Source organism: Sander vitreus, chromosome 22 (assembly GCF_031162955.1).
Source record: "Sander vitreus isolate 19-12246 chromosome 22, sanVit1, whole genome shotgun sequence".
Classification (NCBI taxonomy): domain Eukaryota; kingdom Metazoa; phylum Chordata; class Actinopteri; order Perciformes; family Percidae; genus Sander; species Sander vitreus.
The window spans coordinates 468,459-495,741 of record NC_135876.1 but is presented as its reverse complement, the minus strand read 5'-3'; the positions used below and the strand labels follow the sequence as shown (position 1 = coordinate 495,741).

The 27,283-nt window shown below is 40.4% G+C and overlaps 1 protein-coding gene across 1 annotated transcript in view; it reads right to left on the bottom strand.

The window, feature by feature from the left end:
• Window positions 1-27,283, bottom strand: part of LOC144537073 (glycogen debranching enzyme-like) — a 58,484-nt gene that overhangs the window by 9,894 nt on the left and 21,307 nt on the right. The window contains exons 5-24 of the mRNA XM_078280493.1: window positions 26,815-26,996; window positions 25,269-25,396; window positions 24,889-24,993; window positions 23,241-23,343; window positions 22,981-23,078; window positions 21,801-21,940; window positions 20,985-21,172; window positions 17,617-17,740; window positions 16,352-16,515; window positions 14,513-14,614; window positions 13,600-13,749; window positions 11,501-11,651; window positions 9,524-9,633; window positions 9,187-9,296; window positions 8,929-9,063; window positions 6,529-6,659; window positions 6,274-6,410; window positions 4,870-5,003; window positions 4,338-4,513; window positions 1,362-1,464 (exon numbers count right to left, since the gene is read on the bottom strand). Coding sequence (XP_078136619.1) covers window positions 1,362-1,464; window positions 4,338-4,513; window positions 4,870-5,003; window positions 6,274-6,410; window positions 6,529-6,659; window positions 8,929-9,063; window positions 9,187-9,296; window positions 9,524-9,633; window positions 11,501-11,651; window positions 13,600-13,749; window positions 14,513-14,614; window positions 16,352-16,515; window positions 17,617-17,740; window positions 20,985-21,172; window positions 21,801-21,940; window positions 22,981-23,078; window positions 23,241-23,343; window positions 24,889-24,993; window positions 25,269-25,396; window positions 26,815-26,996 — 2,671 coding nt within the window. The remainder of the gene's footprint in view (window positions 1-1,361; window positions 1,465-4,337; window positions 4,514-4,869; window positions 5,004-6,273; window positions 6,411-6,528; window positions 6,660-8,928; window positions 9,064-9,186; window positions 9,297-9,523; window positions 9,634-11,500; window positions 11,652-13,599; window positions 13,750-14,512; window positions 14,615-16,351; window positions 16,516-17,616; window positions 17,741-20,984; window positions 21,173-21,800; window positions 21,941-22,980; window positions 23,079-23,240; window positions 23,344-24,888; window positions 24,994-25,268; window positions 25,397-26,814; window positions 26,997-27,283) is intronic.

Genomic DNA, 27,283 nt, shown 5'->3' with positions numbered 1-27,283 from the left:
TGTATATACATTTGTACATTCTTTCCTTTGCATTTTGTATCATTATTTTTTGTCTGCTGTGTGTCTGTTATTTTGCTGCTGTACCACTGATATTTACCAATTTGGGATCAATAAAATCTGTCCAATCTAATCTAATCTAAAAATACCAGTGCTGGACCATAGTAGAAACATCCATCACTTCAAGCTTTAGTATCTGCTGTTATCACATAACACTGGTTTGTTGATATCTGCTATTGACCTTTTATCAACAGTGCTTACACATTAACACATAATATTGTATGTGTTTAGGCAAAGTCCATTTTAGTATGAATAGCATATGAAAGGGGCAATGCTAAATTAAAACGGCTTTTTAAAAAATCTGGTAGAAAAAAGGGGACTTTCAGATGGTTATTTACGAAGACACTGACGAATGTAAATGAGATCAGCTGCTTTGGCCGGTCACTCAGGGCTCGTCGGCTTCTAAATAGCAACAACAGACGTTGCAAAATATTTTCCAGGCTACCGTGGGAAACAGAGCTCCAAAGAGCCAGAGAAAAGAGCAGGCAGACAGGTTTCAGATGTGTGCAGAGCACCGGAATATAAACACTGAGACATTTAGACTTAGAGCTGTCCCCTTTGTGATCAGATAACACCGGACGGGTTTTAAAACCAGGTGACAACAGGGCCTCAAATGATTTATTGTTTGACGTGCATATGTAGATAACACGTTGTGGATGCTCCAGTACTGATACTCAGCAATCAGGTGATGTAAAGTTCAACAAAAAAAATCACATTTGTAGTTATAGAATTTTTGAAGTGATTCTGTCACCAACCCAGCAGACTCTTTGGAAGCCAGTACAGTCAATAATACAGTCTGGTCACGTGAGAGCAGGTTGACCATCAGAATTAAACAATTCCTAGAAAATGGCACCTAATTACGTAAATTATCCATTTTTTACAGGGGGGATGAGGGGGTTACAACCCCCCACACCCCAATAATCAAAACTTGCCAGTGAACCCCCCCCAAATATCTTATCATAATAATAATAATAAAATATTAACTGTTTAAAAAACATCCCAAAACGTGTGATTTTTTTTAATATGCAGAAAGTTTTGAACAATAAAGGAGATTAATTAATTCATAATAATACTATTTACATTTGCACCATAACTTGATGCAGAAAATGCTCAAATTGTGCAGGAAGTAAAGTGGTTGATGCTCAAGATTTCCTGGACGTTACCCCAAGAACCCCCATTTAGAATTTGTTCATTGATGAAGCAAACGGACTCGCAAGACAGGTGGAGATCTCTGAAGGTCTCGAAGCCCTAAAGGTCTTGACGCCCCTGTTCTCCTCTCTGGTGGAGCTGTGTGGTGGACTCACCGAGCCTCCAGGTGTCTGCCAGTCAGCAACAGCAGGCCTCTCAGGGAAATGAAGGTGTCACGGCCCCAACAACGTAACACCCCAGCACAAAAGTGAGGGAGACCTGAAGGAAAGACAAACAACCATTACCTGAGGGAAAAAGTCGGTATTAACGGTTGGATTACTTTATATTTTAACAGGAATTGTCTGTAGAACGTTCACAGTTTTTGCATAATTTGTGCTCTGACAACTTTTGTCTTGCCACGGTGGCTGGTTTTGGGAGAGTAAAGAAGTTACTGACATTTCAGTGACATTTTTTTTAATGATGTTTTTGTCTTTTTTTCCAAACTTTTCGAAGCTTTTCCCAGTGTTTTTTTGTTGCTTTTTTCGACGTTTGTCGCTTTTTTGGCATTACAGAAGTTTTCACAAGTTTACTAACTGGGCAGCTTTGTATGAGAGAATTTTGAATAACTTAATAATAATTTTGAAGAACTTAATAATAATTTATATTTACTGTAGCTACACACAAAGTGCAAAGTCTGGGTAATAGCTGCCAGAACTTTTTCTGTTATTTTACAGACTTATTTCTTGGAGTGTATGTATGGCCTATGTAATATTTATTTTACAAACCAAATGTTTAATAGAACCAACATGCTGTGCCTTGCAAAGTTTATAACAATACTATTAAAAGATAATGCTGGTGTTTAGATTTATGTTTCTTACCTGTAAGTCCAACTCTTAATACTTTCAGACTTCTCTACTCTGTCTACTGAAGACTTAGATCTTTAAATACAGCTTACAAATACATGGTTTAATTTGTATAGTAAAAGGCTCAGTGATATTCTAAAACGGCTGACATTTCTAGCAATTGGGACTAAAAGAGGAGAAAATGATGCATTTGTTGGGGATTATTTGCATTGGCAGATTTATCCACATTTGGTGCTGTAGTGAGTATTTGTGGTAGCAGGACAGTGTGTGTGGGATTGAGTCTAAACTATATGTGTGTTCATGGTAATGAATGAACATGTCACTCAGGTCAAAGGTGTGGCATTTAACAATAATGGAGCTCTAAGGCACAGAGGAATAAGATATGTCAGGCTTTTGATACACACAATACCTTTTAGAGGACATGTATTGTTGATTTGAGTCTGTTCATGGGATTGGTTGACTCTAACACAACTATAGCAGAACAGAAGTGCTAATAACTGTATGTTACTACAGCTTTCACTACTGTTGATGCACAGGTGGCGTGTTTTAGACTTTGACCTCGGAGAGTCTGTCTTCCGAGTACAAATAGAACACACTAGAATCCTTTAAATGCTCAGTTTAGAGATGCAAGGGGATCAATAGGAATGTGTGCTTCACTTGGTCCTGTTCTGTATTGTATTTCACTCCCCATATGTGGAGTGTATGAACTTGAATTTGTATTTGAAGTTAATATTTGTCACTACGAGGTCTCACAGTAGTTTGGAAGTAAGCACTTCCAAGTTACTGTTTGTAAAACAAATATAAACACTGACATGAGCTTTACATAGTAATGTTGTAACATACCGTAGATGCAACACTAAGTGCCATAACTAAATCATACCACATATCTGTACTACACTCAGCATTTTTACTAGGACTATTGTATTGTATTGCGTTATTGCCATACTACTTAGACATTACATTGCAAAAACTGTTTATTGACTCTATATTAGACCTGCATTTTTGGTAGATTCTTTACTGTATAATGTATGTTTATAGTTTGCGTATTTAATGTGTAACTTTATGTGTCTCGCACATTTATGCTCTGTCTTGGCCAGGTCGCCGTTGCAAATTAGAATTTGTTATCAATCAGCCTACCTGGTTAAATGAAGGGTTAAATAAAATAACGTAAAAATAATAGACTGGTGTACACTGTTAAAATTACACAGCAGCTGGATTCTTGCAATATCACGAGATTACACGAGAATCCATCATGTCAGGCTTTGTAATGTGTTAGTGTTTTAGCGACTTTGACTGACCAATCAGCATCCTGTGAGGAACTACTGGCAGCTCTGGGTGTGGGTAAAGACACAGAGAGAATGGTTGTTCAAAACAACAATGGTTGCTAGCGTAGATGGAGGATTGCTTCATTGAAAGAAGAGCACTGAAGGCTTTTCTCTATTCTATTTTAGTATGTATATTAGGGGTGACCCTGAATAGTCAAATATTCGATGCCTGGAAGGAATGATTTGGCTGCCAGCCTCACAGTCGAATCTTCACAGTGCCATCAAGTCCAGTTCAGACCAGAGATTCTGGACAAGACGAGTGTAAACTTGCACCTACTTGTAGCACAACGACTCTTTGTACTTCTGTCCTAACTTCCGACTTTCAGGCTTTTATTGTAGCTGGATAACATTTGTTGCGTCTAAATATGAATGTGGATAGCGTTAGTGATAGTGAGATGCTTGCTACAGTTACATTTCTAGTGATGAAACTGCGAAAATGTTTTATTTCTCTGATTCACTGCTTTGTTTTAACGATGCCCGCTCTTTTTGGTCACTCTCTAGGTTGCAAGACCATATACTGTGCTTACTGGCGCTCCGGGCCAGTTCAGACTGCTGCAACTTTCCCTGCAACGTTCTAAATCAGTTTTGTCTCGTCCGGAAATTTTGAAGCTTTTAATAAATGTTTTTTAAAGTGGGTAAATAAATCCAACTGCCCCATGACAGATTAAAGTTTCACTTTCTATGATCCATGACCAACGGTTGCCCCCGTCTCCACCCATGTGATTCGACTAACAATTCTGATTTGACTATGAAAATTCTTAGTTGGGACACCCCTATTGTGTATTTGGTTTTTCCATGTATAGTAATGTAATACCATGTATATTTAGTATACAATGTAATGTATGTATTTATTTCATTATGTTATTTGGGTGGCATGGGTTACAAGAATGTTTCAGGATTAAAATGCACCTATCTCACCTTATCCTATCTAATGAAATGAGAAAGAGAAAAGGAAAGGTCATACCTGCTGCCAGTGTCACACAGCACTGCTCCACCTGGTTAGTGACTTCACTGAGGTGGTATGGGACATCTTTAAGGTGAGGAGAGAGTGTGGGAAAAGCACAACTGTGACCCACACCACACATCTGCACCGAACCCAGCGCCAGCTGTTTGACCAGGCTGGAACCATTCTGCACAAAGCTAATGTAGCCAGAGGGACACAATAGAAAGGGACACAGAGTTGTCACAGTGTGTCATGAGTATTATTATTTTTCATTTTAAAGTCAAATTAATGAATAGATAAGTGGCTGAGGGAATGGCGGATGGCATTTTGAGACAAAAACAATCTCCGTCCACACAAGAGTTTTAGCTCCAGTAGCAGAACTAATCTCTGTCCGTGTTGTATATCATATGACCATTCGACTGGAAGCCTAGACGTTGCAATAGATATTCGTTTTTTTAAACCAAAACGTATAGTAGAGTACTGTAGATGTAGCCTTAGTAAGCCCTCCATCAAAAAGCATTAGAGAAAGTAAAGAGAAATGAAAAAGAAACACCTTGACATGTATTTGAAAATGGCTTCTAGAGCGCTGGTGTAGGCTCCCTGGATGATGGAGTCAAAGTAGCAAGGTACCAGGTAGCGGGGGATGTTCTTCAGGTAGCCAAACATGGCCTGGAACCATTGGCCCACCTGTAGGTCAAAGGTCAACATCAACAGTGCACAGATTCACTTCTGCATTCCACTGCATAAAGACCACAAATGACTTAGCAGCTCCAAGGCCCAAACCCACACTAATGCAGACAAGTTCTTAGACTTTTTTAAATGAATGCTCTTCACAATGAAATGACTATAAATCTCAATAGTTCATTTGTACCCGGTAAAACAGCTTAACTGTGAAGTATTGCATCAATGTATATTGTGAAATCTGGTTGGATCAACAAAGCAGTTTGACAAGAGTGACTCATTGCTCTGCCAGCCCTGTCGTCTGTTTTATATCCTTTCAATTTGCATTGTCAAATCAGATATTTCTATATCACAAAGAAGTCATTGGTAGTCAGACTCAGGGTTTGATCTGCAGGTAAAGCTCCGTCCTGTCACCTTTGACTTTGATCACCTCTTTTTGTATTTCAGTGCAATTGATCATATGATACAGGTGTTGTCAGTGACATGTTGTTTGTTGTCAGAATACTTTATGTAGGTAAGTAGGGCTTAGCCAGTGGATGTATAATAAGACCTGGATACAGTGTTCAAGTCTGAGCCCCATTCATTCCTATAAGAGTTAGGGTCAGTGGCACCATAAGCCTTCATGGAGCCAAATATGACCTGGATGATCGGCACTGCTTCCGCACTGTGCGGCCCATAAAGCAGGTGCAGTAGAGCCGGCTTCTTCCAGTTTAGCGCGCCGCTAACTTGAATGGGGATAAAATTATTTTTTTCGTGCGGCTCTTCTAGACTTTCCAAATGTTATCGGACCGAATGGATCAAATTCCTTAGTCATTTCCCGGGGGTTGTGGTGCTCCAAAAAAAAAAAAATCCACTGATTTACAGACGTGTCTTTCTTTCTGGCCAAAAGGCATCACGTGACAGGCCGTGAGTGGCTATTCCACTGTTTAGCCGCTATGTTCAATTTTCTTTAAAGCCCGGCACACATCCTTGGGGGACTGGCGACAGACTGACATTTTGCTTGTTATCAGATTAGTGTACAAGTAAGGATAAGGTAATATCCTAATCCCTTTGTTGTTGAAGTTATTTTGCCACCTTACTGTTTCCAAGATCAAGAATAAAGCTCCATGCTCAAGTGTTTACTGGTTTGGCTGATTTCATTGGATATCCCTGTTGAAGAGTTGAAGAGTGGAATCTCCATGTAACTTAAGTGCAGGAGTTTCCTTCATAGGATACACTTGACATAACATTATCCAGATAAAGTCTGACCCTGATTGGTAACCTGACTGTTGCTCACCTCTCCCACGGCTCCACCTTTGGCCAACAGTCTTTCGGAGACATAGTCCATCAACCAGTCTCCCTGCCTCAGGTTATCACAGAGCGGATGACCAAGATAATTCTTGGGGCGAATCTCTGCCATCACTGACATCAGCCCTAAGAACCACAACCTCTGCATGAATATTCACACTGCATACATTCTGGGATAAATGATGATTATTATATTGGTGCATACCTTGAACTTGTGTGGCTTTTGTCTAGTGTTTTTAAATACCTTGCAAGCCTCCATAGTTGAGAGGTAACCATGAAGGGATGTTGTAGCATCCTCCCCCATCCTCTCTCTCCTCTGCATCACAGCGGTACAGCAGCATGTTCATGTCAGCCAGAGTCAGCTTTGACATGATGCTGAGGAAGTAAGAGCATGTCAGTGGTGACGAACTGACAGGTAGACAGTAGAGATGCAAAGCTAAATCCCTTAGTTGTCAACTATTGAATTAATCGCCAACTATTTTGAAAATCGGCTGATCGGTTTGAGTCATTGTTTTATGTTCTCTGATTCCAGCTTCTTAAATGTGTCTAGTTTCATCACTTCTCTGTGACAGTAAACTGAATATCTTTGAGTTGTGGACAAAACAAGACATTTGAGGACGTCATCTTGGTCTTTGAAAACCTTTTTCACCATTTTCTCACATTTTATAGAGCAAACAACTAATCGATAACTTGTGAAAAGATCCATGCACAGGTGTGTGGGGGTGGCCATTTAGAGAACAGGACTCATGACAGAGCACACAACTGAGCACGATGACTGAACAATAGTGTTTCCCACAACACAAACTTTTGTATATACACCTTTTTAACTACATTTATAGAGGAGGTAGTCCATTCTGATAGGTATTTCCTACCTGACAGAATGAGCTACCCAACTTTTAAAATCAGAACTATAACAACAAGGAAGAACGGGGCTAGAAGCACCGGAGGGCCGGGTTAGCGGTCGTCTTCCAACGCCAAACAATACCAAGTCTGAGGTGAGTCAACAACACAGCACAAACCCCTCTAGAGTTGGAAAAGATCCAGAGCAGTATAGTTTCATTAATTGCAACACATAGGGAAAGTGAGACAAAAGGGGGATTATGTTACGACTATAGGCCAACTTTCAGTGGCTGTGTTTTGTTATCAACAAGCACGGGTTAGCGGTAGCTTATTGTTACACTAGTGACTCAGACTGTTGGGAAGCCTATGTCCTCTAGCTCAGAAAATGTCACATTCTGTCAACAACAGAAGTATTAATCAGGCTCCGTATTTAACATATTTCTTAGAATCCCTTCAAGGAAACACTGATGATGGGTGTGTTTCAGTTGTGCAACAAGTCCATTGACATCATTGAAACACACGATTGTGTTTTCATATTTATCCTCCGATCACCTGATGAAGTGAATGCGGGAATGACAAATGATTATTGAAAGCACTATTACAGCAGGAGGACTCTTGGGAGACAGTGAGATGTTGCTGGTATACAACACTCTCAGCCACAAATATATAAAAGTGTTGCATCTTGATACATTGGTAAACACAGCAACAGAATAAACACCTTTTGCAGTTTGTTTTTCAATGACCTCGCCTTAACTGGTGGGGAGATTAATGAATCTCTTCCTAGAGGAGGGCTGCAACTAACGATTATTTTCACTGTTGATTATTTTCAACAACTCAAAGATCTTCAGTTTACTGTCACAGAGGAGAGAAGAAACTAGAACATATGCACACTTTAGAAGCTAGAATCAAAGACTTTTTTTTTTTTTCATAAAAACAACTCAAACCGACAACTAATCGATTATTGTGGATTCAATACTGTTGCACAGCTGCATTTACCCTGTTGCTAAAACACATAGGTAACTTTGTTGAGACTACGTGTTCTCTTTTGCATTCTGCAGTCATCCACAAAAATGTCATTGTCATCAACGGTACGCTAAACATTTTTCTTATTGTGAAGGGTGCCTGCATGTTTCGTCAACTGCCAAGTCATGCATCAACATCAATACTGCACAGTCATGATGATGACTACTTGTTGCACAGTCATGATGAGACACTCATCCATGCCTTCATCACTTCCCGTCTGGACTACTGCAATGGTGTCCTGTCTGGACTGCCCACCAAGACCCTTAGCAGACTCCAGTATGTCCAGAACTCTGCTGCCCGGATTCTAACCAGCACCAAGCCCTGGCAGCATATCAGCTCCCCTGGTTGCCAGTCAAGTCACGCATCACCTACAAGATCCTCCTGCTCACCTACAAATCTCTCCATGGACTCTCACCACTATACCCCTACATGACTCCACCCCTACACTCAGTCACGTTCCCTGCAGTCCTCTGACAAGGACCTGCTGGATACCGCCCGCACCAGGTTGCGGACTTTTGGGGACAGGGCTTTCTCTGCCAATGCTCCCACACTCTGGAACAGTCTACCACTCCACGTCCGCTCTGCCCTATCCCTGCCCATGTTCAAAAAGCCTTAAGTCCTTTGACCCCTAACCTCCCTATTTGTTAAGCAACCTTGGGTACCTTGAAAGGCGCTATATAAATCCAAGTTATTATTATTATTATTATTATTATTATTATTATTATTATTATTATGATGATGATGATGACTACTTAGATGTTAGTTGTTGAGGCATACGAACATCCTCAGCGGCTTGGTGAGAATGGATGGTGTACTGTGTTCAGCCAGTGAGCCGGTCTGGTACTGAGGACTAAACTGGATCAGGTGGTGTCTCAGAACCCCCAGCTGCTCCTGGCACTTGGGCTCCGGAGTCACCCTGTAGAAGAACACAGAACACAAGTAGATCCAAGCCAGGCATTTCATGACATAATGCGGATTAAATGATTCTGATAAACTACGGACAGCACTTTTCTTTCAGTCCATCCCCAGGTTGACCCACCTGAAGATGATGACGCAGCCTGGTGTGAACTTCTCAAACACTATCTCCTGATAAATGCTGTTGTGTTTGGACACCATGTCTGCCTTTTTAACCACTTTACTGTCCTTCAGCTGGAAGATATTTTGAAATGGTTTAAATTCCTAGATATAAAGCTACTTGAACTATGACTTAGCATGACGTATGACAAGTATGCACTATAACAGAGTTTTGCATGTTATAGACCATTTATTACAACTCAAATATACTAAAGAAATATTAATCACAGTGCAGACACAGAAACGCAGGAGTTTAAATGTCTCCAGAATCCCACACAACTGAAGATGACTCAAGTCTCTACCTGGATGTGTTCTTGGATCTCCGCAGTGCACTCTGGCAGGCCATTGATGTTTTTGTCTTTTTTTTTGTTGGAGTTGGTCACAGCCTCCAACACCACCTCTTGAATATGACCTTTGAAGGCAAAACAGACAGGAAAAAAGTCCAGCTTAGCTGATATTTCTGAATTCCTCTCTCTATGACCTCTTCTTTCTCAGTTAAAATAAAATAAACACAGTTATACATATTCACACTGGGCTCTACATTGTCTATATCTACAATGTTCCACTTCCGGGATTGCTCCGGTGCCACCAGAAATTCCACCAGATGTCACTCTTTCGGCCAGATGTCCGTCCCCTTCCTCTGTCTCTGTGTTGGCGTTCTAACCTCTGGTGGATTTGTGAGGACTATGGTTAACTGCTCCTCAGATCTCTGCAGGGTAAATCCAGACAGCTAGCTAGACTATCTGTCCAATCAGAGTTTTCTGTTGCATGTCTAAAATTACTTTTTGACGTCCACATGTTCCACCAAAACAAGTTCCTTCCTGAGACTATTTAGCAGAGGCACCGTGGCTCCGGCCGGCCCTTAACGCCACCTAAGACGATTGTGATTGGTTTAAAGAAATGCCAATAAACCAGGAATGCTGTGTGGACTAGCCAGACCTTCCTCCGCAGTGCTGTGGAGTATGTGGAGGAATCACAGGGCGGATACACAAACTGTTTTTTGCTTTGCGAGATTTGGCATAGGAGACTGCATTGGGACAACACAAATCTCGGGGGGGATTGTTGTAAATTAAAAATATTTTTTCCAGATTTAGCTAACGTTACTACATCAGTTCTTCTACGTTGCTACAAACTTCAAATGGAGGCTATTTTTAAGACTAGCACCGACTCACTGAGTCAGCCATGCCTTGTCAGTAAGCGGACAATCAAAAAATAACTAGTGGTTTTTTGGGGGGGGATTAAGAAAACAGTCCTTCTAGGGCAGTGGTTCCTTAAGTGGGGTCCAGGGACCCCAAGGGGTCCTCGAGGGGTTTTCAGGGGGTCCCCAGTAAAAAGGGCAATCATTTATTTTCACTATAATTCCATCCATAAGTAACACAATGACAGAATGTATGACCATACCATCTAAAAGCAAAAATCCTATCAGACGGGGGACCTGGCACGGCGGTCTAATTTGTGTGAGTTTAGGAGTCCTTTACATAAAAAAGGTAGGGAACCACTGTTTTAGGGCATGGCCTTGGCAGAGGTCTGCTCTCTGAGGGTTCTTCTAGTTGTTGTTAGGTTCATATCTATTTTTACTTTCCTGTTTTTTTCCATTTCATATAACATTGTCAAACTCACAATCGATGGTCAAAAATTAATCAAAATCGATGCCGCAGAACCTAATAAATACCTCGCGCCTACATTGTCCAAAATGCAGCCCGACCACTGGTTGAAGATTCGGGTGTGTTATGTTACTTGCTCAGAGCCTCTAGCCGCAAGCAGCTTACTTCTCTCTAACTCCACACCCCCGATTTATTTCCAGTTTTAAAGTTGTAGTCTTTTTCCACATATGCAGTAGTACTTCGCAAAACCTGTAAACAGACTATGATGTGTAAAATCAGTGGAGCTCCCTCTTAAGTACTGTCTGTGGCCAGTAACTGATATTAGTATTAGTCCCCTCTCTTTCTCTGTCCCTGCCAAAATCCACCGTTCTCTCTTTGAGCAGAAACCCAACACCAATGAATTTGTTGTCTCTGAGATCTGATTTTCTCTGACATGCATCAGCCAAACCACTTATACAAATAGCAAGAGTTGTTGTTACGGTCATATCTATTTTTATTTTCCTGTTTTTTTTCCATTTGTTTCGTTTGGTCTATATTGACATCTCCATCTATTCCTATACTGTATATTTCATGTGACTACCTTTGTTTGTTTATGAACATGCTGCCCCTTGCACCATAAAAAACAGGAAAAAAAGATATGAGCTTCGTATCAGGATATGGTTGTATGACTGTCACCTGGTATGAACATCGGTGAAACAGCTTCTGTATGATGTTGTGTCTCTGGGTTCTTGATCGCCCTCCGCAGCACAGCCACCACAGACTGGTGGCTGCTGGGACAGTGTCTGGTAACTGCTACCACGCCCTCATCCAGCTGCTCCACGTACACCTGCACGTCCAACCAGAAAGAAACAAATCAGACGACACCATTGTGCTGTAACTGGGGGGCAGTTGAGTTCAAATATCAACAATCTTTGTGCAGCATCGCTTGCAGCACCTTCAAAATACTAATCTGTGCGGTGCGCCTGGGTAGCTCACCTGGTAGAGTGTGTGCCCCATGTAAAGAGGCTCAGTCCTCGTAGCGGCAGCGGGTTCGATTCTGGCCTGTCTAAGCTGTACTATCAAATAAAGACCTAAAAATGCCACAAACCAATAAAAAAAAATACTGGTGTGTGGGTTGTCCCTTTGTCAAAATTGCTTTGTCAGTTGTGTTTACTTTCATTATTCATTTCCTGCTGAAAGTGCTTGTGAATGCTGAAAAGCTAAATTCCTTAAGCTAAACTAGATTGCTGGATTTAATGCCATAGCGTTCTTTTTTACAACACCATGACAAATTCCTTGTATGTGTAAAAACGTACATGGCAATAAAGCCCTTTCTGATTCTGATTCTGAGAAGAAGGTAAAACAGTGAGAACAGTTGGAAAAGTGGAAAAGGATAAAATATATACATTTGTATAAATTTCATTAAAATGTTAAAAAAACACAAAAAAACTAAAGTGAAATATTATAAGGTTTTCTGAGAAGAAGTCACTACACTGAATTGCTGGCTTGAATGTGTATGAAAAAGGTGAATTTGTAGGAAAATGTGCAACAGTGGAAATGGTTCTAATTAATTTGAATGTCTTTCAAAAGTTGAATAAAACAGACAGGCAGGCAGGCAGGCAATCAGGCAGGCAGACAGGCAGACAGCCAAAAGTGCTGTGTCATGGTTAAAAAAAGAGTAGGTGTGGCTCAGAAGCTGCTTGTCATAGTGAGAGCTGAAAAGTGACACCTGGGAGACCTAGAATTTCAGAGAATGACAGCACACTGCTGGTTTTCGTGCTTCCCAGTCGAAAACCTTAAACTTTATTTCTAAAAATCTCTTCACTTTGAGCATCACAAACATTACTCGTATATCACATTTTTAAAAAAGAGTTTGTGCTGAAGACTAGACTAAGCGAAATAACATTGCAGTGGATGATAAGGTGAAGAGGGTATCGTGTTGTTTTGAAGCAGATAATTCAAAAACTATAAGGTCTACTTTAGCCAATGTGCTTAAAAGAGCACATTGGCTAAAAAAGACAAGAATAGCGACATTTTGATATATAAATTGTGTATGAAAAGTAAACATTGAGGGCGTGAGAGCAAATTATAGAGGTTTTAAAACGATTTTCAAAAGGCTTTCCAGTCTGGTGATGTCATCACCCACTCATCAGTCATGCAATACTCACTCCATTACAAGCAAAGAAAAGCCTTTTTTAACATCGAAGGCAGGGGACTACAGGTGAAAAATAGCCTTTTGGCTAATTCTGGCTTTCCTAACTCATGGGAAATCATGTGTTTTATTAATTTGCGCTGTCCCCTTCCATAAATAAACTAAACTCAAAAGAAAAAAGCCTGTGCGTAATTTCTGTCTCCCCCATGAAGAATTCTAAGTAATGACAACAAAATTGTCGGCGCGTCCACATGATACAAGCCTTCCATGACCGTAACGGACGTTCATTAATATCAAAAAGTTACGCACTAAAGCTTTAAAGATTTCCTAAGAAATTCAGGATTTCAAAACACTAAACTTGTTGAAAGAGGGGATGACATGCAGCAAAGGACCTCAGGTTGGAACCAAACCCTCGGCTGCTGCAGCAAGGACAATGTACTACCAGGTGAGCTACCCAGGCGCCCAAGGAACTGGATTCTACTGCACTGGATATCACCCACTGGATCACTGACACAAGCCCTCTCATCTGCCCTCCTGCACCACTCCACTCTGCCTCGGACTACTGTGGACCTGCCCCCTCCCCTTGATAAACCTGGACCCTTTGGGTTCAAATAGACATTCCACCGTAACAGAGAGAACAGACCTGAGTAAAGCCCTCAGCAGCCAGCTCCTGGTGAAGCTGGTTCAGGGCCAGCTTCCCAGCCAGGATCCCAGTCTGTAGGTTGACCTGGTCACATGTCCGGGCCTCAGAGTTCCAGCAGGTGTACTGATGGTCCTCCCCCACCGCTGAGATCTGTACAACACAGGGAAGGTCAATCCCTGAAATGCTCACAAAACCCATCAGAACGCTCAGTGTTTTCTGTGCCAGGTGGTGACTGGACCAAGGTATATATATATATATATATATATATATATATATATATATATATATATATATATATATTGGTGTTAACTGGTAGATCAGACCATGTTGTTAATATTAGTGCTGCCCATTATGGAATGCCATTTTATTCAATATTAAATAATGTTATGTTCAAATACATTTGAACATAAGAAGTGAAAGTAAATAAATGTGACATTATGAAATAAAAGTTCCCTGAAATGAATAAATTGTTCATTTCTTGAACTTAATTGACACATTTATATATTTATATGTACATGTATGTATAATGTATTCATAGGCCTATTTAAATGGCATTTCATAGCCCATATGGTAAAACCTACTGGACCTAGTAACCCCTTGTCCTTTCCTCTACTGCCACCCACAGGCTCAAAACGCCACTTCAACATACAGTAACCGTGCTGTGTTACAAAATCTAATGAACGCAATGACATTAAATCTTGGGCTGAGCTTTCACACCAGCCAAAACCAACCGGACTATCAGACCCAATGCTCCAGGGTTGGTTTTAAACGGACCAAACAAGGTAGGTGTGAAAGCAACCTTATATTACTTAAAACGTGAACAACATCTGAGCTTCAGTAAAATCCCTGTACAGTCAACAGTGAGCCAGCCAGCCATGCCATGCTGTGGTACTTTACGTGCATTTGATTTTACCTGACAAGGAAGCAGCTCATCATATCCTCTGATGCTGCCTGTAGCACAGCAGGCCATAGAAATCAGGGTAGATCTAGGCAAGAGGTCGTATACTGAACACGTCTGAAACAACACGAGAGGTTAAGATTGGCCTGTATGGTTCAAATCAACAATTCAGTAACAAGTTTGATATTTACAATGTGGTTGTTCATATTCTGTCACTGCGGACAATGACATTTTCTAACGAGGTGAGTCTTTCAATTGTATTTTGGGAGAATAAATAGAGATGGAGAGAGCATGACTGAACCAAAACATGCTTGATTGTAACTGACCATATCTTACACTGCAAAAATGCAATACAATTACAGATTTTGACAGAGAAGTTATTCTGTTTCCTGCCTAGGTGCGACAGATGAAAATGTGCTTATAGCTAACTCTGGCTAACTATTTTGCTTGAAACAAGCTAATTTAGGGGATTTTCACTTGATACGATTCCTAAAAAACAAACTATACTATACTATATATATATACTATATACTGTACCTGTCCTTTGCACATTCACTTTTGCACATCCCTTAATATTGCACATCCTGCAATTATCCATACAGTCTCTTTTTTCTTAAACAGTTATATTGTACATATTTGTTTCTGTACTTACTGTTTATTTCATTTTAATGTTTAATATGTTCATGTATGCACCAACAACCAAGAAGAAAATCCTTGTAAGTTTTACTTACACTTACTTGGCAATATATCTTTTTTTTAATTCTGATTCTGAGTCAGGATGTCTTAAAATAAGATCAAGGATAAAACGTGACGCAGGGCCATCTCAGATGCCGTTCCAGTGTAGAAAACATAATGCAGACAGGCTGCCCTACATGCTGGAAAACGTTCTGAGCGCTGGTACCCCACCACATGCGAGCTGGTGCCCGTTTTATTTTTTTTCGCCCCTGTCCCTCAGACAGCCTGGGTCCGCCACTGGACAGATGGTATTTATAAAATTCATATCACTATGAATTGAATGCTCTTCTACAGTGTTGGCGTTCTAACCTCTGGTGGATTTGTGAGGACTATGGTTAACTGCTCCTCAGATCTCTGCAGGGTAAATCCAGACAGCTAGCTAGACTATCTGTCCAATCTGAGTTTCCTCTGTTGTAGCGCTGTGGAGGAAGGTCTGGCAATGCGAGACTATTGCCAATTCAAAGTGATTGCTTCGCTATTGTTTCCCATTAAATGCTTTTTATTAGTGAATCACATGAAGGTTTTCAGCTAGCAATGCTTTTGGGTTTTTGTATAGGTTGTAATAGTTGATCACAAGGTTCAGGAATTTTAAGAGGCAGCAGATATATAATCTACACCACCACTCATGGCACTAGAAAAAGTAATAGACGATAGCAGGAATAATAGTACTAGTAGCAGTAGATTTAGCGGTGGCAGTAGCAGAAATGTTTGGTAGTATAATCTCTATCCTGGATCAGAGATCTTCAACAGGTGGTCCTCTTAGAGTTAGTGCAGGGGGGCCGCCAAATTATTTAAAAAATATATATCTTTTGAAAGTGTCTGAAAATATACATTATTATTAATCTAACATTTTAATAGCAAATATAAATTTGTGAAAAAAACATTTAATCTTCACATTGAAGAAGCTTATAAGTAACATAGTCAATTCAATTCGATTCACTGTGTCTTCCACATGTACTATATATAATGTCCATTTATTTTCGTCCTTCCGGCCTAGTTTAATATGCAACTCAATTGTATACAGTATATGTAGTAAGGGGTCCCTACTCTGTCTCTCTTTAAGCAAAGGCTCCTTGGCCTATAAAACGTTGAAGACCCCTGTCCTAGATGAAAGCAGACCTGGATGGGACTGTGATTGTTCGGGCTGACATCCATGAACATGGTGTGACTGACGGCTGGGATCAGGGGCCGAAGGCTAGGCTGAAAGAAAGCACCTACAGGCTCCCCACCAAACCAGGACAGCGAGCCCTCCTCCTCCTGACGGTCTGCTGCACCCATAGGATCTGATGGAGAGACGGAGGAAAAGAAGCTGCCTCACATCACATCAGCCAGGTCTGTAATAATGACAAGACTTACTGTATATGAAAACATGCGATCTCAAAGTAGTGATGCAGCATGCCAACTCATTAGAGTGCCGTTAAATGTTATTTAATTCCATCTATAATCATCTATATATAAAGTTATTAGAGGCTTTACATGTATATTCAAACTAATGGTTCAACTTGTGGTATGTGGTAATGAACAACATCTGCAAAGATGACAATATATATGAATAAACCCTGCCCCTGCATGAGAGTAACTGTTTAAACCAGAGTGTTCAGAACAGTGTGAAATCAAAGGTTTTGGCTCAAAGGGATTTCTTTTAAATATGTTTAATTCATTATTTAAGGCTTTTTGCCATGTTTAATATGAACTTCCAACTCTGCAAAATTATAGATATGGCAGAAAATAAATGAAAAAGCCTAAAAGGTTCCCTTTAACAATTAGGACAGATTAACAGTTGGCTCCTCTGCTGATTCTGCTGATGGTCATAATATTTTGTTTGTCTGATATCAATTATTAATCTGTGCTTTAATTCAATGAGTATAGATAACAAATGACAACCCTGCCACTGTCTAACTCCATCTCTTATTCTGAAGGTCAGAGGTCTTATCGCTTCCATTAACACAACTTGACTCAGCACTTTTTTTCTCTTTTAAAGTTTATTAATGTGTGGGAACATTGCATTGATCAGCTCGCAGGGATTCTATATACGTTTTTCTATTCTACCATTTGGCCCTCGGGTTCTGGAGCTTTAAATTCCTGTTGACCAAGTTCCCACATTTAGTTGCTTTGTCCTGTTATACAAGTAAACAAAATTAAGAATTAAAGTAACCTTTTTAATGTTCATGTTCATTTTGTTGCATATTAAACTTCTGTGATTGGCTGTTGGACTAAAGTTTGTGATCAGTCAAAAATATTCTATCATTTGAAACTGCAGTGTGCATCCCCAACTCATGAACAACATCAAATCTGAATAAGAGCAGTCTTAAGCAAGAGAGGGATATATGTCATGTGAAAAAGTTGCGTTCCAAATGATACACACTGCTGGTGTGGTTGCTTACCTCTGATGAGCGAGGTAATGCCCAGCCTAGTCACACAGACATTCTGCAGCTCCTCACTGCTAATCATCGGCTCAGCCACCACATACAGGTCTGGCCTCAGAGAACGAGCCTGATCGAGCATGTACTGCAGAACCAAATCACAGCCAGCGTGGTCACCCCCACACCATGCAAAGGTGGGCACAGAGTTAAGATCCAAAAGAGAAGGAGGGAGACAGAGATATAGGAAGAAGAGGGACAACAAAAGGGAGGGAAATGATGTGGATGCATAGATGGACAGAGCAGATATGCAAAAGAAAGAGAGAAAAGATTGAACATGCAGCATGCAGATTAACCATGGTATTGGTTGATGGGAATGGAGAAACGAATGAAAATAATAGGGGAGCCAAGTATATTTAGTTAAGCATATGTAACAATAAAAACACATTTGAAATGACAGAAAAAAGTGAAATATGGAAGATGCATGTACATTACATGTCAGATGCAATTGCATTAAAAAGCCAAAACAGACAAAAAGAAGAAAAGAGATTTAGTGTCATTCCCAGATCAAACAAATCACTGCAGTTCTTCACAATCTAGCAGACTTTTCAGTGTTTTGTTCAAACAAATTTTCCAGCAGAGCAGTGAGCAGAAATGGAGCGAGGTCACGGGGTCAGGGTCAGTACCTCGCACTAAAGTGGTGATTCCCAGGCGGTTTATAAAGACACTGTCAATGAGCTGACTGCTGGGAAAGAGATCAGCCATCACATAGAGGTTAGGTCTGATGGCTCTGGCTGCTGCAAGCATTGCCTACAGGGACCAACACATTAAGTACACAGCAATTAACCTGGTGGCTATCCATCATAGCTAAATGGGTGTTTCTTACAAACCCATTATACTGTAGCAGCTCAATGTAGGAATGCCCCTTAAATGCTTCAGCATTAACCCAAACCACCACATTTTTAGGATGGCAGTATGTGTAAAGCCAGCAGTAACAAGAATGAGAACATGGGGCTAATAAAAAATAATGGTGGGTTGCGTGGGTTGTTTGTGTACCAGTCATCTCTATGAGGGGCCATCTGGGACATTATTCATAGTTACCTCACACGCATACAAGGGAATGCTCTCACACACTATTGAAACGCTCTCATGTAAACTACCGAAACGCTCTCATACGCACTACTGAAACACTCTCATACACACTACTGAAACGCTCTCATACACACTACTGAAACGCTCTCATACACACTACTGAAACGCTCTCATACACACTACTGAAACGCTCTCATACACACTACTGAAACGCTCTCATACACACTACTGAAACGCTCTCATACACACTACTGAAACGCTCTCATACGCACTACTGAAACGCTCTCATACACACTACTGAAACGCTCTCATACACACTACTGAAACACTCTCATACGCACAACTGAAACGCTCTCATACACACAACTGAAACGCTCTCATACACACTACTGAAACACTCTCATACTGAAACGCTCTCATACACACTACTGAAACGCTCTCATACACACTACTGAAACGCTCTCATACACACTACTGAAACACTCTCATACACACTACTGAAACACTCTCATACACACTACTGAAACACTCTCATACTGAAACACTCTCATACACACTACTGAAACGCCCTCATCACACTACTGAAACACTCTCATACGCACAACTGAAACGCTCTCATACACACAACTGAAACGCTCTCATACACACTACTGAAACACTCTCATACTGAAACGCTCTCATACACACTACTGAAACACTCTTATACACACTACTGAAACACTCTCATACTGAAACACTCTCATACACACTACTGAAACACTCTCATACTGAAACGCTCTCATACACACTACTGAAACACTCTCATACTGAAACGCTCTCATACACACTACTGAAACGCTCTTATACACACTACTGAAACACTCTCATACTGAAACGCTCTCATACACACTACTGAAACACTCTCATACACACTACTGAAACACTCTCATACGCACAACTGAAACGCTCTCATACACACTACTGAAACACTCTCATACACACTACTGAAACGCTCTCATACACACTACTGAAACGCTCTCATACACACTACTGAAACACTCTCATACACACTACTGAAACTAGTATGAAAATAGTGTATGTGAGAGCATTTCAGTAATGAATATGTGAGTGTTTCACTAGTGTATATGACAGCATTTCATAGTTCAGGGTGTGATTTCAGGTGCAACAGAGCACGCTTCTGACCACACTTACAGTAACAGTGGTCAAAGGAAACGCTCTCTTTCAACTGAACAGGGCAGTAAAACAATGCTTTTCTAGCCTGCTGTTAATACGTACTAAATTACTCTATAAGCGCTTAGAAAAAGGGCATTTAAACATCTACAATAGCACAAGCACACTATAATCCAGAGCAGCTACTAAATATCTTGAAGGAAGATTGTTTCGTCACAAATTTATAGTCGGGTTTAGTGACTTTAGTGAGCTTTACAGAGTTTACATTCTTTTTACATGATTCATAACATTGTAATATTCTTTAATATTATTCAGTATTAATTAATTATGATACTGTGTGTCAGTGCATCCTGTCCAGAGGCTCTCCAGACAGTGGAGAAGGGTATGCAGTTTATTACATAACACAAATAGGACAATAATGAAAAGAAGTCCAAGAATTTACTCTTCTACTGCTGACAAGTTCTGATATGTTGTATTTTTATAAATATATATATATATATATATATATATATATATATATAATAAAGTATATATACAAAATATATTTAATAAAATATATTGTATATTGTTACATTGCATTAACTCTGTTACATTGCATTAACTCACACTATACATTTAAATTATTATTATTATTATTATTATTTCTGGACAGCTAAAGCATGCAGCTATGCTCACACTGTACGGTTTGATTGACCGTTTGATCTGCTCGCACTCAACGTAAAAACGGCCCAGTAAACTTAACAGCTGTGCGTGTGCTTGTGAGTGGCTGCCTGAGGTTTCTAGATCTCTGATACAAGTGGATCGCTCAGATCTACACAGGTAAAACACAGTCTGACTACACTGCAATCACACGTTAAATATAAACCAGTGTGTTACTGTGCTGTACTGTGTGTACTGTGTCCTCTCACTCTAGGACTTCTTCTTTTGCATTATTCCTTTCCAATTTGGGTGCCTTGGATATTGCTATGGATGCTCAGGTACTTCAGCTAGAGCTAGATGCTCTTTTAATGGAGAAAGGACAGAATTGTATTCTATATTTTATCACAGATTTTGACAAAACACCTTTAATAGGAAATGCTCAGGAGGATTTTGATCATCTGTGGTCGCACAGAATAGTAGATAAAGAATACCTCAGCCACATGCAGAGGGGTGGACAGGCAGTTGATCAGGCATACACCAGAGAAGATGTTGGCTGTCATCTCTGTGTATGTCTTCATATGAGACCACAGATAAGGACAGTCCTCCGGTTTCTCTCCATAACGAAGCTTGATAGTGTCAGCCTGACAGACCAGTTCTCTCCGCAGATAGGCCTCTGAACCTGCAGACAACAGGAGAGGAAGAAATGGCAGATTAAGGAACATGGTGGTGCATATATCTCTCTGTTCATTTGTGTGATTTCAATGGCTGCCTGTGGAGATTTGGCAACGATAAAGACACCCTGTGGATTTTACCGCTAATAGCTCTAAATGGAACTGTTTTTATATGAATGGGTCTGCACATACATGTGCACGTGGGTGACGCAGTGCAAATTTCTGCTGATGATTTCCTGAGGTTTTAGTTCCTTTACATAAATAAAGACATTTCCACCATAAATTGATGCAAAAAAAATCACCAGAATGCAGGAAATTAAGTGTTTGACAATCAAGATTTTCAGCCAAGCTAGCATTTGTTATATAAAGTAATTAACAGAACCTAAAAACAAAAATATGCCACAAATATATATGTAGTGTCCAGTATAGTGCACAGTCAACAGAAAAAACTAAGACTCATAGTACAAATATTAACATTAATAACAATAATAATACAAACACAACTACTACTTCTAAAAGTAATAACGATAATTTGGCTGATGTATTTCTCTTACTACAAATAAATAGATAAATAAATAAGGCAAGAGGGTACAGGGTGATGCATTGGTCACTTTTGTGCCTGCCAAGTTTGTTTACCTGGTTCAGCACAGTTCCTGAGCAGGTCATTTCCCTTCACAAAGCCATCATGGGCCAGGAAGTGACACGCCTTCTCTCTCTGCTCCATCAGCTGCATTTCTTCATCAAAGGTCATCTCTTTAAAGGGGAAGGAGAAATACCTGGAGGAGGCACAGTAACTGACATATAAATCAAAACATAATATCCAACCAAGTAATAGTATCCTCTGCACATTCTATAAATCCTTTTTCCTTTTTGAACTTTTTGCACATCCCTCTACATTTTTGTACATCCTGTACCACACAGCCTCCAAAAAGCTTTTAGTAGCTTATTTGGGGTTCCCCATTTCACACGGCCTACATTTGATCAGTGTACCTTCTGAAATTGTGTTTAATGATACAATGATGACATGTGAAATAAATGTAAATGATGTACGTATGTATGTATGTATGTATGCACAGTATGTATGCATGTATGTATGTATGTATGTATAGTATGTATGCATGTATGTATGTATCTATGTATGTATGTATGTATGTATGTATGTTTGTATGCATGTATGTACAGTATGTATGTATGGATGTATGTATGTATGCATGTATGTACAGTATGTATGCATGTGTGTATGTATGTATGCATGTATGTACAGTATGTATGCATGTGTGTATGTATGTATCTATGTATGTATGTATGTATGCATGTATTTATTTATGTATGTATGTGCAATTTAATTCTGTATTTATTGTTTGTTTATTTTATATTATTGTTTTTATGTATGCACCATCAACTAAAGCAAATTCCTTGTAAGTGCTACTTTCCCATATAAATAATAATAAACATATTTCTAAATATATTTCTGATGTTGATATTACACTTCTCAATAACAAACATTCTTAGAATCTCTAAGAATAATTTAAAGCAACACTATGTCTGTGAGACAACCTGCAGGGGGACCGAACAGGGAAAAGTTACATAGTATGCCTTTAAAAAGGACAATTTAGGGAGACTCTTACATTTATTTTATTTCTATACAATACCCCCCACCCCCCTCCCCCAATCTTTCTTGTGCCTTTTTCTTGTCGGATTCATTTTACATTCAATACCATACATAGTCTATACACATTTTTTTTAACCTAAGATAGTGAAAAAATGTAGATACTGAGATTTTAAACTTAACAGGTCAGAGGGTTGGAGCGCCTACCTGCTACACAGAGGGTACTTCCTTGTGACCGGACCCAGCTTTGACCCCTGATCAGAAAGACGCTCATAAACTACATTTTCCACAATGCATTTGATCGCCTGATGAGAAAAAATAGCAGTGGGGTTGAAACCAAAAGAAAGTTGGTCAGCAAGAACTGAAAAATGGAATGTGTTATACTGAAAAATCACACACACACACACACACACACACACACACACACACACACACACACACACACACACACACACACACACACACACCTGCTCTGCGTGGTGGTTCATCTCTTCGTATAACCCCGAGTTCAGCTCCTCTAGTCTCTTTTTGAAACAGATACAACACTCCTGGATGTCTGATGGGCTCATACTGTTACCAGAGAGAGGGAGAATTCAGTCACATCAACCATTGGCTAGTCTCACATCTCCACAGCGCTGTGGAGTAGGTTGTGGCTCTACCACACACACACATTTTCTGGGATAGGAGGAAAAAAACGCTCTGGGTTGTTTGCATTTCTTTAAACCAATCACACTCGTCTTAGGCAACGGTGGCTCTGCAAAATAGTCTCGGGAAGGAACTTGTTTTGGTGGTGTTAAGGAAAAACTAGCAGCTTTCTTCAGGATACATGGATGTTCGGGAGACTTTGATGTCTTACACACAAGTATCTATTGATCTCGATCGAGGAGATTAAGGAAGACAGTACAGTTTAACCACAATGTGCTATTCTGGAGTGTCCTCCCTAACTCTGAGGTCCTGAGCCTTTTCCTGATGCTTATATCCCTAGCCCCAACTATGGAGTATGTGATATCTCAAGATATCAATGGCGCCAAAGAAAAGATGGTCACCTTGAGCGTAGTTCTAGGTACATGAGAAACTATGTCACCTTGTCTAACCTCTAAAAGGAGATAGTCCTGAAATAAAACATTCCCTTATCATGCAGCTGTCTACATAGGTTACCTGATTGAGACAGGGAGGCAAGGACAGAAGAGGTTTGGATGACAGAGACTGGACGAATACTCTCGTCCCCTGTCCTGTGACCTATGATGACCTGATGATGAAGCTTTCCCTTTAGTCTCATCACACCACTACATGGTGTTTCTGGAAATTCCACCACAGGTGGAACATTGTCACCCCGATAAGAGAAAACTCCACATACAATAAAAAATGAAGTTAACTGTTCACACAATACAGTAATGTGAGCTATATAAATTAGCTGGATACATGGTTAAACCTCATTGGCTCTTACCAGTTTATCTCTGTGTATACTTTGTCCACAGCAGTCCCACCAATCAGTCCCAAAACGTCCCAGTTAGAGAGGAAATGCCCTAAACATATTATTTGTAAATCTTAACAATCATTCCTCAAAAGAACCAAGCAGGGCTGCCTTGTTGCTCAATCCAAATGTTCTTGAAACTTTTTTCAGCGTGTTGCTTGCTAGTTTGAAGTTTGTTGTTCTTTCCGAAAGCAAACAGTTTGAGAACAGAGTGCAGAAGGTGAGGGACATCTGGCGTGGGAGCCACGTGCGTGATACAATATTGTATGTGGCGTTTTCTTTTGCGGGATGCAAATGTTCCACCAAAACAAGTTCCTTCCCGAGACGATGTCGCAGAGCCACCGTCGCTGCGTCCAGAGCTTAGCGCTGCCCATGACAATTGTGATTGGTTTAAAGAAATGCAAATAACCCATAACGTTTTTTTATTCCTATCCTAGATTGTATCTGCGGTGTAGCCAGACCTTACTCCACAGCGTTGTGGAGATAGGTCTGGCAACGCAAGACTACTCGTATTACTGTAAAAGCCTGCAGAATTTCTTTTTCTACAAATTTTGCACTCCACGTAGTTACAGTAATATACAGTCAAGCCTGCTGTTCCTGTCCCATAGGAAGTAAAGTCCAAGGCCAGAGAGACGAGTCACCTGTGAGGTGTGAAAATATCCAGGGCAGAGTTCATGTCCACTGTGTTTCCAAAGCGTCGGTGCTGAGGGTCCTGCACCAACTTCAGCTGCTTCTTACACTCTGGACTGGACCCGACACCTGAACCTAGACAGACAGACAGACAGACAGACAGACACACAGACAGACAGACACACAGAGAGACAGATGGACGGACAGACAGACCGACAGATAGACAGAGAGACAGACAGATAGATGGACAGACAAGGGTGCGATAATTACAACAAACTGCAATATATTTCACAGATGTTCACATTATTCTTGTCCACATTTTACATTAAAAGCTAAATTTGGCATTTAAAAAATTACTGACTAGGGTAATCATGGGTCATATTGAAAACACTTTACATAAGACTCACCAGCCTGCAGCCGCTGTCTGAACTGCTCCACAGCTTCATCCACACAGACCTGCAGGAACTCCCACAGCCTCAGCCTGGAGAACACCTGCTGCCACAGGATGCCGGACAAAGCCTGACACACACACACACACACACACACACACACACACACACACACACACACACACACACACACACACACACACACACACACACACACACACACACACACACACACACACACAGACACACGCACATGCACACACATATAGCATTAGGCCATATGTTTCTACCAGAACATATTTGCTGTTGCCAATTAGTTCTATATGAAATTAATCTCCTGGTTTCATTGCACTGTGCAGATTTATTATCCAAGGGGTTATGGGAACAACATCAAAAACTAACAAATCTGGTTTCTGGTAAAAAGATATAAGATTTGTGAAATTATGCATAGCGTTAGTTCATGCAGGACACAGAAGTCAAACCCCCTCTAATTGAATCATCATTTCTATCAGTCACACACCAATCACAGCCATTCTCACATCAAGCCGATCCAGTGACTCCCTCCTCACTGATCCCTGCTACACTGATGCTGCTTCACTCACTGCTGCTGCTGGCAACATTTTGCCTCCACCTTTCTAGTTTAGAGTCCTAACATGACTCAAAGTTTAAAATGGTTCTCAGAGACTACGTTTACATGCACATAATATTCCGGTTTTTGCCCTTATTCTGAAAAAGACGATTTTCTGATTAAACTGTATGCTACATGGCTAATGAAAGTGAATATTCCACTACCATTCCCGTTTACATGCAAACTATGATTTTTTCAAAGTGTTCCAGCGGTGGAGGACTTGTTGGACCGTGTGAACACAGCGTCCCTCTTTCATTCCTTCAACCAGCTTCTAGAAAAGGTCAACGTAGCGATGTGTGCTCATATCCAAAAACCTGTTGATATCCAAGTCTTTGATGATGTTTAAAAGTAGCTGTGTTTCTCCTTCTTATCGGGTCTGCAGCCTGGCAAACTGTTGGCTGGTTGGTTTGTGTACAGAAACCATAGCAACGCACAGAGCTGACCATAAGTCATAAACGGGCAGGAGGTCGTAAACTGCGGTGAAAACCTTGATTGAGACGCATATTCTGAATACTCTGTATACATGTCCAAAGAATGCCTCTAAAATCAGAATAATACCAACATATCACGTCTTAATTGGAAAATGCTAAATTCAGAAACAGGCTTTACTCGGAATATCCAACCAGAATATGCTATTTACATGACCTTTACATATCAAATTCAGAATATTGTCATATTCAGAATAATAGTGGAATATTGGTGTGCATGTAAACGTAGCCACTGTCTTGCTTTGGAGCATTAATAGGAGCGCAGCTATTGGGGCCAAGCATAGCTATATTTCCATTTGTTACAATATATGGTTAAATCTGTTGAGAGTGTTCTTGACTGAAGTTATATAAGATGTTAAAATGTGCATAATGTTTTAACATGAAATTAACTTCAACACACAAGTACCCACAATTAAGAATGCATACACTCACATTAATGTTCCATTCATCTTGAAAGAGTGCTGGTACTCCTTGTTCAGAAAATGTCCCATCAGCCACCTCACAGCTGAGGTGCCACAGAGCTCTGTCTAGGAGCCACGCTGGTTTCAGATGAGGAGAGTTAACCAGATTGTAACCACACTCAGGATGGAGGTGAATCCACTCACTGCTAACCGCTAGAGAGAAGAGAGGAGAAGAGGAGGAGGCAAAATAAGAGAAGAAAAAATTAATTATCTTTTTGAAGATGGAGAGGGATTCTGCTGAAGATAACTCATTCCAGCACTGACTGAGCAGGAGAAGAGTTTGGATATCCTGCCCTGCAGTGACAGGACAGCTAGTCATTGTAATTTGGCTGACTGTAGCAAGTGAGAAGGTGCATAAAGCTGAATGAAGGAATTCTGGCAGGTGGGTGCTTTGCTAGTGACTGCAGTACAGTATTATTATAATAAGTCTCGCATTGCCA